Source organism: Epinephelus moara, chromosome 8 (assembly GCF_006386435.1).
Source record: "Epinephelus moara isolate mb chromosome 8, YSFRI_EMoa_1.0, whole genome shotgun sequence".
In the NCBI taxonomy this organism is placed as follows: Eukaryota; Metazoa; Chordata; class Actinopteri; order Perciformes; family Serranidae; genus Epinephelus; species Epinephelus moara.
In genome coordinates, this window is record NC_065513.1 from 13,315,252 (window position 1) to 13,327,379 (window position 12,128).

The 12,128-nt window shown below is 39.6% G+C and overlaps 1 protein-coding gene across 3 annotated transcripts in view; it reads right to left on the minus strand.

Annotated features, from left to right (window-relative positions):
* The window catches only part of glt1d1 (glycosyltransferase 1 domain containing 1), a 32,528-nt gene that overhangs the window by 19,593 nt on the left and 807 nt on the right, over positions 1 to 12,128 (minus strand). For all 3 annotated transcript variants that reach the window (XM_050050254.1, XM_050050255.1, XM_050050253.1), the window contains exons 2-6: positions 11,918 to 12,069; positions 11,660 to 11,765; positions 8,953 to 9,004; positions 8,005 to 8,041; positions 6,874 to 6,930 (exon numbers count right to left, since the gene is read on the minus strand). In XM_050050254.1, coding sequence (XP_049906211.1) covers positions 6,874 to 6,930; positions 8,005 to 8,041; positions 8,953 to 9,004; positions 11,660 to 11,765; positions 11,918 to 12,069 — 404 coding nt within the window. The remainder of the gene's footprint in view (positions 1 to 6,873; positions 6,931 to 8,004; positions 8,042 to 8,952; positions 9,005 to 11,659; positions 11,766 to 11,917; positions 12,070 to 12,128) is intronic.

Genomic DNA, 12,128 nt, shown 5'->3' on the forward strand with positions numbered 1-12,128 from the left:
AACGAGAGCATTTTGTTTATCAGGTTAATATTCACACTGAGTGAGAGCAACCTTGCAGTTTCCAGCACCTCCCACCCTGAAGCACATTTTAGCAGGTGTGATGTTTACCACTTTCACCATCTTTGGTGTGTTAACTTGCTATCATTTGCTATTTCACACCCAAACATACAGCTGGTGGGAATGTCATTAGTTTTGCACGTACCCAGTCGTCTGCCAAAGTGAAATGAAATGTTGACCTGATAATGGTGCCAGATGAAAAGTTGTGGGATTATCAAAATGATTACAGTTTAACCAGAGGGGGATATGAATGTTTAATGGCATTGACAAAACATTTCAGTCAAAGCCACAAATGTCAACGTCCTGGTGGTGCTACAGTACAGGTTAAAGGATCCCACCAATGGGACTACAGTGGAAAGTCGGCAGCTTCAGGTTCCTCAGATTCCACATCGGTAAGGACCTGATTAATCCTCAGGTAATGCTCCTGAGCATTACTGTACTCATAGGGATCTTTGTATTTTGTTTTAATTATACTTCACATTACGTTCTACACTGTCACTATTCTTTGAGACAATGAGTTCATAATTTTTGTTTACAGCATGTATCAACAGACCATTTTTCTCTATACATAAGAAACATTTTGCTCCTAATCTCCTAAATATCACAATAAAACCTGTTCGGGAAAATAAATGACAAATTGTTCAAATAAAATAAGGATTTCAACTCATTACTCAGAGATTACCATGCAAAATATCCCAATTAATTATCATTTTATTGAGTCTCTGATCAGACAGCTTCACAAGTCTATTCCAAGGCTGAAACATTTGACATGTATGTTTGATGTTTGGAAGTTCCCATATCTGCAGTAATGGCCAAAACTTAAGTAAATGTTTGGACTCCCAGAAAAGACTGAAAAGCTCTATGGTGCAGAGTGTTTCATCTTGTATGTTCACGGAAAACTCAAACACCAAAAGCATAGTCAGACACGGGACACACGTGAGAACTATAAAGTTGTGTAGAGGTAAGGAATCTCAAATTACTACATCATATAAAGCTCATATAAGAGAACATTTACAAAGCCATTATGCCCAGTTCAACAACGCCCAAGAAGGTAGTTTTGGTTTAAGGTTGAGGTCTGCTGGCTAAATAGAAGAACATTTATTTATACCAAAACAGCAGATGCATGAGGATATTTTAACATCAGACGATTAGAAGGGAAGTGTCAGAGAATACACTTTTAATCCCTGATCTTTAATGCGCCACAATGACCAGAAGATGATAAATTATAAATGTTCAGATGGAACTGCAAGCGGTGTTGAACCAAAATTTAAGCGAAGTACAAAAATAAGCTAATAATAAAATGTATTTCAAAAGTGTCTGTGACAAACTGAGAAAATAATACCACAGGCAGACACAAGCACGTGCTTAAGGCGCAGTGACAGTCGAGTGAAATCCCCTGCTGCCAGATAAGTCCAGATCAGGAGGCTGAGGCAGCTCTTTTAATGCTATTAAAGAGCATCTTAAAATGACAGCGTGGAGTCTGGGCACTGACCCTGATCCTGGGAGCCGATTGTCAAAAACAGCTCCTCATCTGCGGGATGTATCGAACTTCCTCGCATTGATTCATACGGGATGAGAAGGCGCGTCAGCTGAGGGAAACAAACATGTCACTACCTCGGAACAAGATGCAGGAAAATAATGGAGGACAGTTGGAATCGTACCACAGCGCACACATGTCAAAATGAGCAAGAAATTCAAAGAGATAAAAAAATAAAAATCCCTTTGGATCTAAGACGTAATTCATCTTTCCTTGGGGGAGGAAAACAAAATTGTGCAAATCATCTGTTGTGCCAGCAGCACTCTTTTCTCTCTCTCTCTCTCTCTTTGCAGTCCTGTGAGTTTTATGCAAAACACACTTTTGTTTGTTTGCCTTTGATTTCAGAAGGGCATTCTGAATGATCCCCTAATGCTTTAATCAGCATGTGTGCATGTGTGTGTGTGTGTGTGTGTACATGGATGTGGGAGCACATATCTATCTGAACAGCTCCTATTAATCTGCTGAGTGGCACAGGGTGGTACACAGAACCAATACTGCAGGGAGTGGACAAAATAATGACAATGCCATTGAAAAAAGAACTTAACTGAGAAAATCCCATAAACTGACTGAGCTACACAGGTGAGATATATTAAAGGGATACTTAGCCAATTTTTAATAGCTTTGTATTATAACAATGCGGATATTGTGTCTCAATAAACAATGGTAAACTTCTCTCCATCCTTCCGGTGCCCAGATCTCCCTGCTCATCTCTCAGCTCAAATCTGCCGAAAGACACAAAATGTTTTGCTCGAACTGCAAACTGTACTCCTGCATTTTCGTTTGCCCGCCACCATGGACACAAAGAGTACAGAAGCAGATCGAAAGAGAGACCCATCCCTCTCTCTTGCCCTCTCTTCTAAGGGAGGTTTCACACCTGCCCTGTTTGGTTCGGTTCAATCGAACTCAAGTTTGTTTGCCTGTGTGCGGTTCATTTGGCCAGGTGTGAACGCAGCAATCGCATCTCATTTTCAAACTGTATGGTTTGCCAAAATGAACAATGCGAGCAATATAGTACATGATGACCAACACTAAAATCAACCTGCATAGTTGTCCCTCCATTGTAACATTAGAAAGTGTCGCATTTATCTTGCAAGCGTACTCTTCTTCAGTGTTTTGTTTACTTCCTGGATTTTTTCTGCATGGGAAAAAATCTGTCCAATCAAGAGCATCTTTCTCGTGCAAGGCATTTTATCTGGTCCGCTTGTAAATGCTGCCGTGAAAACACGAGCCAACTCTAGGCAATTATGCAGCTTTGTAACAAAATAAGTCCCTGATTCAGACCAAAGCAAGCGAACTCTAACTCAGATCAAACTGTAAAACAAGGCTGTGCTGATTGAACACAAACAAATATTCTGTTACTGTGTTGCCTTTGTGTCTCCTAAAATGTCTTCAGAAATATATTTTAGTGCACTGTTTGGCTGTAATTTGAGAATGTGAACAAGAAGTGGTTCCCATACTGTTTCCTGTATTGTAAAAAAGAGGCTGAAAAAACAAAAAACAAAAAACAAAACAGAGGATAAATGGTAAAACTGAATAGTGCTGATCAAATATAAACCAAGATTATGTTACTGCATTGCCTTTTTCTGTATCTTAGCTCACTGTTTAACTGTAATTAGAGATGGCTTGTCATTAGCCGGAGGTCATATTGTTTCCTGCGTCAAAACAGCCAAGCTTGATTAAGTCACCCACTAGCAGCAGTGTTTATTGGTCTTGTGCGGCGCAGTGCATTCTGGTAGTTGTAGGTTTCCTCTTGATTAAAAGCAAATGCCACAGCCCTTTTCCTCTGTTTTCTCTGGTCATGTATCACCACTTTAAAAGTATTTGCATCTTATTACTGCATAGACAGCCCAGTTTTATGATAAGATAATTTTTCCAACAGTGAAATCACTTCCTAAAGCCAATAAAGAGGATCGATAATCAACCACTCTTCTGTATATGTGAGATTTTAAAGCAGCAGAGAAAAAAGTTTGTGATTTCTCATATCTGAGAAGTCAGAGGAACTAGTTTCCTTCTCTCCACATCAGGACTGCACATACAGATAAGCCAGATATCGGAGGTGAGAGCCACATTTTGGTCAGTCAAGATGACTGGATGAATTATACATTACTTAAAACTTTATAAAATGGAGCTTGACGCTTGCTGTCTTTAAACAACACACACAAACAACCAATACAGATCACAAGACCTGAGTGTGAGTAATAGTGCCTGTGACCTAATACTTTGGGGTGAGTATTGAGAAATGTGTTTGAAATCTCTTTAGCCGGAAAGCACATTGCATCTTTTTCTTTGAGCAGAGACTATGTCAGTGATGTATTTTTAATGTGCACACACAACCTTTTTTTGTTTCAAAATGAAGACAACAGTCTGAAATCTCATCATGGTAATATAATGACCAGGGAAAATGAGGCAGTTTTCAAGCAAGACATGCCCCCTATGCCAAAAACACTGTTCCCTGATCCCACTGTAAGATGATAATAGGCATCACACTTGACATCTAAGCTGCCCTTATCATTTCATATCTAGTAAAATTGAATCACTTCATACACTGAAAGCTTCCTGTGTAATTTATTCAATAGTCATGCTATCCCTTGAGTATCAAGTAGCTGGACAAGGTAAGAACAGACCCCCTGCTTGTTTCCTCTCATCCTTCAGTGATTCAAAACATCACTGCTCACTCAACAGTGCTGTTCTTCATGTATGCCCCAACCTCACAAGGCACACAGCAGGAGCCGCAAACAACACAGAGTGTCTTTCATGGACTGACAGCTTCTGGATCCCAGTGCTGGAGTCTGTGCCTTTGGAGGGTACATGACACCCAAAGGAAAACACAAACGCACATGCAGTGCAGTCATGTATCTTTAGTCAGGTAGCAGCGTTGCTTTGTCTCTGTTATGTTCACTGGTTAAGTTAATTTTATAATGTGCAACTACAACACTGGGCCACATGGAGTATTTGTAACACTTAAATCTCCGCACACATTCATTTGAGGAACAGTTCACCCCCAAATCAAAAAATACATGTTTTGTCTCTTACCTGTAGAGCTGCTGATCAATGAAGTATGTTTTGGTGTGAGTTCTAGAGTTTTGGAGATATCGGTCGTAGAGATGTCTACCTTCTCTTCAATATAATGGAACTAGATGGCCCTATAAAATACATTTGAAAAACTCAACAGCAATATCTCTTTGTCTTTCAGTTTCATGAAGGAACTAATTTCTTTTTAGCAGACTACACCTGTCAACTGAATCACTGCACAGAAGGAAGCGTGCATCTACTCATGGACACAAGGTTCATGCTTGTGACAGCATGAGATGCAAACATTAATGGTGACCTCCTTGGCTGAGCTGTAACATCAGCTAATCTGACCAATAATCAGTGAAGAAAATGTGGTGGTGGGACAGAGCCACGACAAGACAGAATTATTTCATTACTCAGATGGCTACTTTCAGCAGGTCAGATAGTACTATTCAGGTAGATGATGATGACAAGGAGGAGGATTAGGGACACACACAGAATGTGGAGGACAGAGAGGGAGGACAGCTCCACCCCTTCACGCAGCTATGGTGCCAAATGTAAAACAGGCAGGGAGTGGTGACAGCCAGATAGGTAACTCCAGTGGAGAGAGGCAAAGAAGGAAATGTGTCTTTTGGCTATCTTAAACAGCAGATAGCCAAGATCACCCAATGCTTAAAAAGTTTTCAGTTTTTCTGAAAACTTAAGCATAGTTATCACCACACATGCACATTTACAATTGCGTCTCCAGTAAAGTCTGCAGGATCATTTTATTTGAACGTAGCTCTCTGCCTTGGGGTCATCCGTATTACATACAGACACAAGTAAAAGCACAGAGGTGACAGCACTGTGGCACGGAATATAAAACATTTTCTTACTGATATGAAATGCCTCTGACCCACATCCACAAAAAAAAAAAAAAGACTCAGACAAATGAACCCAATCAGACAGCATATATGCAGAAAACAGAACAATGTTTACAACTCTACAAGCAACTGTGAGTCAGATTACACTACCTTTCATCACATCACAGAGGAAAACCACAATAGTAGTGACTCCTATTTCGAGTATAACAAATGGAGAAGTGACTGTGGGCAATTAGTATTACTTGCACCGGTTGTGAAGCGTGGTGACAAATGGCCCCCGGCTGGAGAGCTATTAATCAATTGTTCCTCTCTCTAGTCAACTGTGCTCTATATGAGCACTAATGTACCTGGGATGGACATCATCTTGCAATGTCCAATTTAAAGTCTGGGCTGTTTGTGGAGAGGATGTTTGGAGTAACAGAGCATATTTACCAAGCTGTTCCAAAGGGAATTGGAGGACTAAAGAGGAGGGAAAGGGGAATTCTGCTGCAAACTCTGACCTCCCTGACCACCACATCGATGCATCTCATATAGCACAGAGTAAATTTATGTGCTCTGATTGGTACTGTTCAGGTTGGGGGTATATAAATGTACTCCCCATCGTGCTCCCAGTGGTGGCTCCACTGCACTGCACAACACAACACAGTCTATGACTAATAGAGGTGAGAAGTACACAGCCTAGAATATAGCAGAGGGCTATTATGTACAATAGTGTTTCAAATATGTGGCACATCTGTGTATGGCGGGTGGCATAAAACCTACTTTACAAGGGAGCTTAAATTTCAGTGTGCAGGTACCCCTCCATTTTATTGCATAAAATACTGTATCCAGCACCTGTCTCACTAAGGTTTTGTGGATGTGTACGCAACTATGCAGCTAAAGCTTGAGACACAGCCTTAAAATTGGATGAGACACGACTGTCAGCTGAGTTTATAATGCTTAGATCAGACTGACTCAGCGCTTGACCACAATGTTGCTATCCATTAACAAGTTTTTGTTAAAGAATACAAAATATTAAGCTAAAGTACAGTTAATTAAAAGTATGACAAAACCTTATCACATTTCACAATTTACTGTTCAGCCCTTCTATGACAGGGGCAGTGTACCAACCAAATCTGTCAAGACTCATGTGTAGCCATGACAGTTGACAGTGCTTCAAATATGGATGTTTCTGCAAAGAAGCTACAAATTCTAACATGTGGATGCTTCACACACATCTGTATTTGCTTACTGTGGATGATCCGCAGACTTCCTTCAGATTATTTTCACTGGGAAATATTTTCTGCTGAAGGCAAAATAAACTAAATACATTAAGAAACCTGAAAACTGTCCATATCAGGCCTGTAGATTCTTACGTCATTGGACAATAGCTGGAATGACAAACAGCTGAAGCAGTAACAGTACCTGAGCTCCTCAAGAAGTCAGTCCAGCAGAATTTCTCGCTCACCTCCGTCTGGATACCTTTCAAATAACACAGACAAATAAAAGGTAGAGAGTTCTAGTTAAGTGTGTGTTTCAATGTTAACATCCATTATGCAAAAGAATATCAATGTGGTTTTCAGTCAAAGGAACACTTCACCCACAGAATGACCATTTGTACAGCAATCAGTCACGCTGTGTTACCTTAAATTTGTAATGAAAACTTTACTTTTCTCGCAAACATGCATTTTGCTAAAACTTTTAAAACTGAACTGAAAGAGAAACTTGGAAAATGCTCTCTTCAAAGCCAGACTCCGATACTAAGGTTTGTCAGTGAAAATGCATGTGTTTGGGAAATACTGAGCATACGGTTGGACATATAAGACTTGGATTATACTGCGTGAGTTGCAGTATAATCTGCATTGGTCCCCAAACAATCTATACATCAATCTGTTTGCTGTTTTACGTAGAGGCGTGCAAGAAAAAAGTTTGCTTTATAAATTCAAGGTAACACAGCATGGCTAACTGATTAACAGCTGGTCATTTTGTGGAAGTATTCCTTTAAAGAAATGAATGAGTATATCAAGAAGTTTTCTTTCTAATTTTGAACTTTGTGATGTGACATGTTCCAAATTAGACACATCAGTCACATCCAATGTTCTTCATAATCTCTATTCATATCAGACTCATAGTGTTTGTATAAAAGACTTATACTAATCTAACCTGTATGTAAAATAAACAAAATAGATTTCATGTATTTAAAAACATTATCTTGCGTGATCCATGTCAAAGCACTCCCGCGTGATCACTATCTGGTAACAAGCATAAAAATTAAGCTTTCGCTGGTCAGGGATCAGCCATGCAGCTGGTTCAGGACTCTCTAATCTATGAGGGGACCTATCTGCCAAACAAGGCTACTGGTGGGAAACAACATGGAAGAGTGATTTGGGCTGTGCTACGTGGCACAGTGGCCGATGGCAAGAGCAAATACAACTCCGTACTGCAGACAGCATGATAATGGAAGAAAAAAAATGTCAAAGCTGATTAATGCAACACTTCAACGGCGAGTCAGGGATGCACAGCATCAAGCGAGGATATTCATCCTGCAGAGCTTACCTTGGGGCTGGACATAGATCTTACTGCTCTGGGACAGCTTTGGAGAAAAAAAATCATTGAAAAAGTCTGGTTAAAAACACATACCAAAACATAAATACAAAGTGTTTTAAAATCCATCAGTAATTACTGGTAGTGTTTGTTTGTACAAATTATATTTGATTATAACTAACTGTGCTTCTTTCTCTTTAAGTCTGACAATAGAAACAGCCAATTAACACTTGTTGTGCTCCAAACGTTTTTAATCAAAATCCAAACTTTAAAAAGAGAGTCAGGAAAGCAGTTGCTAAGATAATGGGGGTGCTACAAAATAAATCAGAGGGGATGGAAAGGAAATTGACTGGATGTTATCACACTAGATTCATCCCCTATGTGTGTTTTCTGTCACAATAAAAAGCGTGGCGATGCCTCTCAGTGCCTGTCCTGTCTGCCTGCTGTCAGCACTAAATGGCAGAGATAAAGCATGCCACTCGCCTCAATCTGCAGCCCACGGCTGGAATCTAATCCGAAAATAAAACATGATAATATTGTTTTAATGCCAAACTATTATGGGGCAGGGCAGGATATTGTGTTTGTATAGTAAAAGCCCTTCTGTTGTATTTATTGAAGCTGTCCCGGCACTGCAGTCTGTTGATGCGCAATAAAATGTAAACAAAAAACTTGTGCACTCACTACTTGATTCTTCATAGTAGCTTTGTAATATTAAATTATAAAATGTCACCTATGACAGTCTTGTTAGTTGCTAAGTTTATGTGGGGGGGGGTGGGTTCAGCATAACACGCAGTCATAAACACACTGATGAACCATCAATTAGGCACATACAGTACAGACATTTTTCTAGAACGGGTAACAGCTGTATGCCACATGAGACACAGATTTGCACATGCAAGCATCAGTGCTTATTAGATATAAACTACAGCACTTTCAAAACACAAAAGAGTAGAATCATACCAAAAATAACTCTGCCTCTTCTTTCAGTTTGTCAGTAAATGCAACTGCAAACCTGATAAAAAAAAAAAATGAATAAACACTTCATTATCACCCCTGTGAAAGCCATTTGAGTAAAACAAGACTTTTCATTGCTGACAGTAACTTTTAGCCTTTTACAAGCAATGGCAATTTTGACAACAATAGAGGAAAAAGCATTAAAACACAAGAGTCTCCAGGCTGAGGCTGAGTACATGAGAGCAGAAAAACTGCTTGTGGTTTGAAGGCAAAAGGATTTAAGGATGGATCAACCAAGAATACAAAGAGGAAAACAAAGGAAATGTAGAGCAAAGAACAGTGGGGAGATATTAATTTGTGCGCGTGTGAGCGTGCATTATTAAATGGGCCAACAAGCTCCGAGTGGTGGCTGAATATCATGATCAAGGTTTGTGTGAGAAGGCACAAGCAGCAGGAGGTGCATGGATTCAGATGTTTGAAGTCATGAGACCTGGATCTTCCCAGCTCTCCCAGAAGGCAATTATCCCTTTAGATGGATGCCCTACCAACTATTTTCATCATAATAACAGAGATACCTGAGTCTGACGTTAAGGCCCAGGGCGGCCCCAGCACCACAAGGGGTCTTAAAGGGATATTACACCAATAAAATGATTATTTGTACATCAATCACTTACCCTGCGTTATGATGAATTCCTGAAAAAAACTGTTTTCCTTGCATGCCTCCATGGTGAACAAGGAATCCAAAAACTGAGAAAATTCTTGATGCATTCAAGTCAAACGGGCTGTGCTTTACAACAGCAAAAACCTTATCAAAATATCTGTTAAACTCTCACACAACTCTTGCAGTATAGTCAAAGTCTCATTTACCCATGCATTTTCGTTACAACCTTATTATTTAAAACACTTCTGCGACAGTCTCATGCGTGGAGCGTGCCTGGGCGAGCACATACCTATGCTGAACTCTGCTTAATGGAATGCCGGAGCCGTGCTACTCATACACAGAAGTGGGAAGTACTGAGCATATGACTGGATAAAATATAAGAAAAATATGATTATTCTGCATGAGTTGTGTGAGAGTTTGTAAACGGATGTTTTTGATATAGCTTTGGTGTTGTTAAATGCAACCCTTTTTACTTCAATTCATCAAGAATTTTCTCAGATTTTTTTTTGTTTGTTTTTTGTTTCATCATGGAGGTAGGCGAGGAAAACAACCTTTTCTTCACAAATTCAACATAACAATTTGATACACAAATGATCATTCATGTGGGTGTAGTAGTCCTTTGAGGAGACTTAGCCTCCTCAGTTTTATTTTCTGCCCACTCTCTTTAGGCTTATGTACCTACAGAAAAATTGCAAAAACAACAGCCATTGCATGCACCAATTGTGTATGCATGTATGTTAAGGCCGTGCTGGCTATAGTACTGAAATGCAGTGAAGGGAATTGATAGAGGGAAAGAGAGCAGCAAGCCACAAACACATCCTCTACACACCTCCCCCCCGCAAATTTTTACAGAGAATCATTCTTAAGTTGAAAATATATTCAGCGCTCTGATAGTTCTACGTTCGCGTGTGAGTGCTCTGATTAATAAATGTATTCTTTAATTTTGAAACAGTAGCCTTATGCTGTTGCTGTTGTTATTTAGCCTTCCTGGGGCTACTGAATAGTTAAACAGCTGAATTTTATTTTATAAACAAAACTGCCCTCTTGCCGTTTTTAACAGTCCCCTCAGTCACTTTATCCTGGTGCCTGGTCTGGTGCAGGGCCAGACACTGATAAGACTGAGTGCACATTAATTTTTCAATGTTAAACTAGGTGAGAGGATAATACACAACCTGCACAGCTGGAGTTAGCCTGCATGCGTTTACCCTCATTCTTTCATGCCAGTACTCCAGGCACTGGAGGATGTTGTGAGAATCTAGTCCTTTATTTTACCCACAAATAATTGATACCCTAGTCAGTATGATTCAAATGCTTTGAATTATTTCAAGTCATGGTAAAAGATATCCTCTACATTGTGAGCGTCATGTATTTTTAAAAGTAATATCTACAACATTATCAAAAGGATGAATGCCATCCTTATATTTAAATAGGCCACATTTGCAGTGATTTGTGGCAATATACCATTTATTGGGCTTGAAAAGCTATAAATGATTTGTGATTATGTCCATGATAAAGGAAAAACATGTGATTCATTCAAGTTTTTTAATTTCATTTGCACAATTTCAGATTAGAGATGTAAAAGGTCACAATTACTTCCTGCCTGCACTTCATGATGGCGACGTCTGCATCAAACCTCTCTAAAAGGCAGTAAGTAAAACACAGTGTGATACATTTCTAACATATCTGGCACTAATAATGGATGAAGTGTGTGTTATTATTATTTTGAGACAACTGTACGACCATATTTATATCACACTCACAACACATAACTTGTTCAAATAGATGCAAGAGGTAACATGTCTCATGACATCTTATTAGTTGCACTTGTGCTTTTCCTGCTATGAGATGCTAGGAATGCTGCTGTACAAACTGTCTATTACATATTCTACAATCATATAGTAGGTCTAATTCATAGTGGTTATTAGCACAATCTTTTCCAAACTCATTTTTAAAGAAGGCTGTGTGATGTGTTGACTCGAGGAGTAAAATACATGTACTCAGTTTGGAGCTATTTGTACGTCAATAGGTTAAAATAGTTTGCAGCAACATCACCTGGCTTTCAGTAGCACCTGCTCCATAACCACACGCTTCTGCTCAACTTTCACATCTTCATTTATATCTGTTCCGCCAAAGATAACGCCAAAGGGTACTTGGATGTCTGGTGTAAAGGTTAAACAGAAAACAGAAAAGGTCCTGACATTTGTGGGACAGGTAGCAGTATACTTGTAGGTCCAATATTATTTTGGCAAACACAAATGACTGCAGGTATGGAGATAAGTAAACAGATCATATAACAGCAAGGATGTTTACCTAAGAGAAGTCTGCCTGCTCTGAACAGATGAATTGCCAGCGCACCCTCAAATGGTGGGTTTCGAGACACTAGGTTTGCCACCTCATCAGGGGACTGAAACTCTGCTGCATCTCTGAGCTCACATGTGTGTCCTGCTGATTCAATGTGAGACCTGAAATAAAAGACACATGACTACGGATGGCAGGAAGGCAGGATGGTTATGTAAAATTA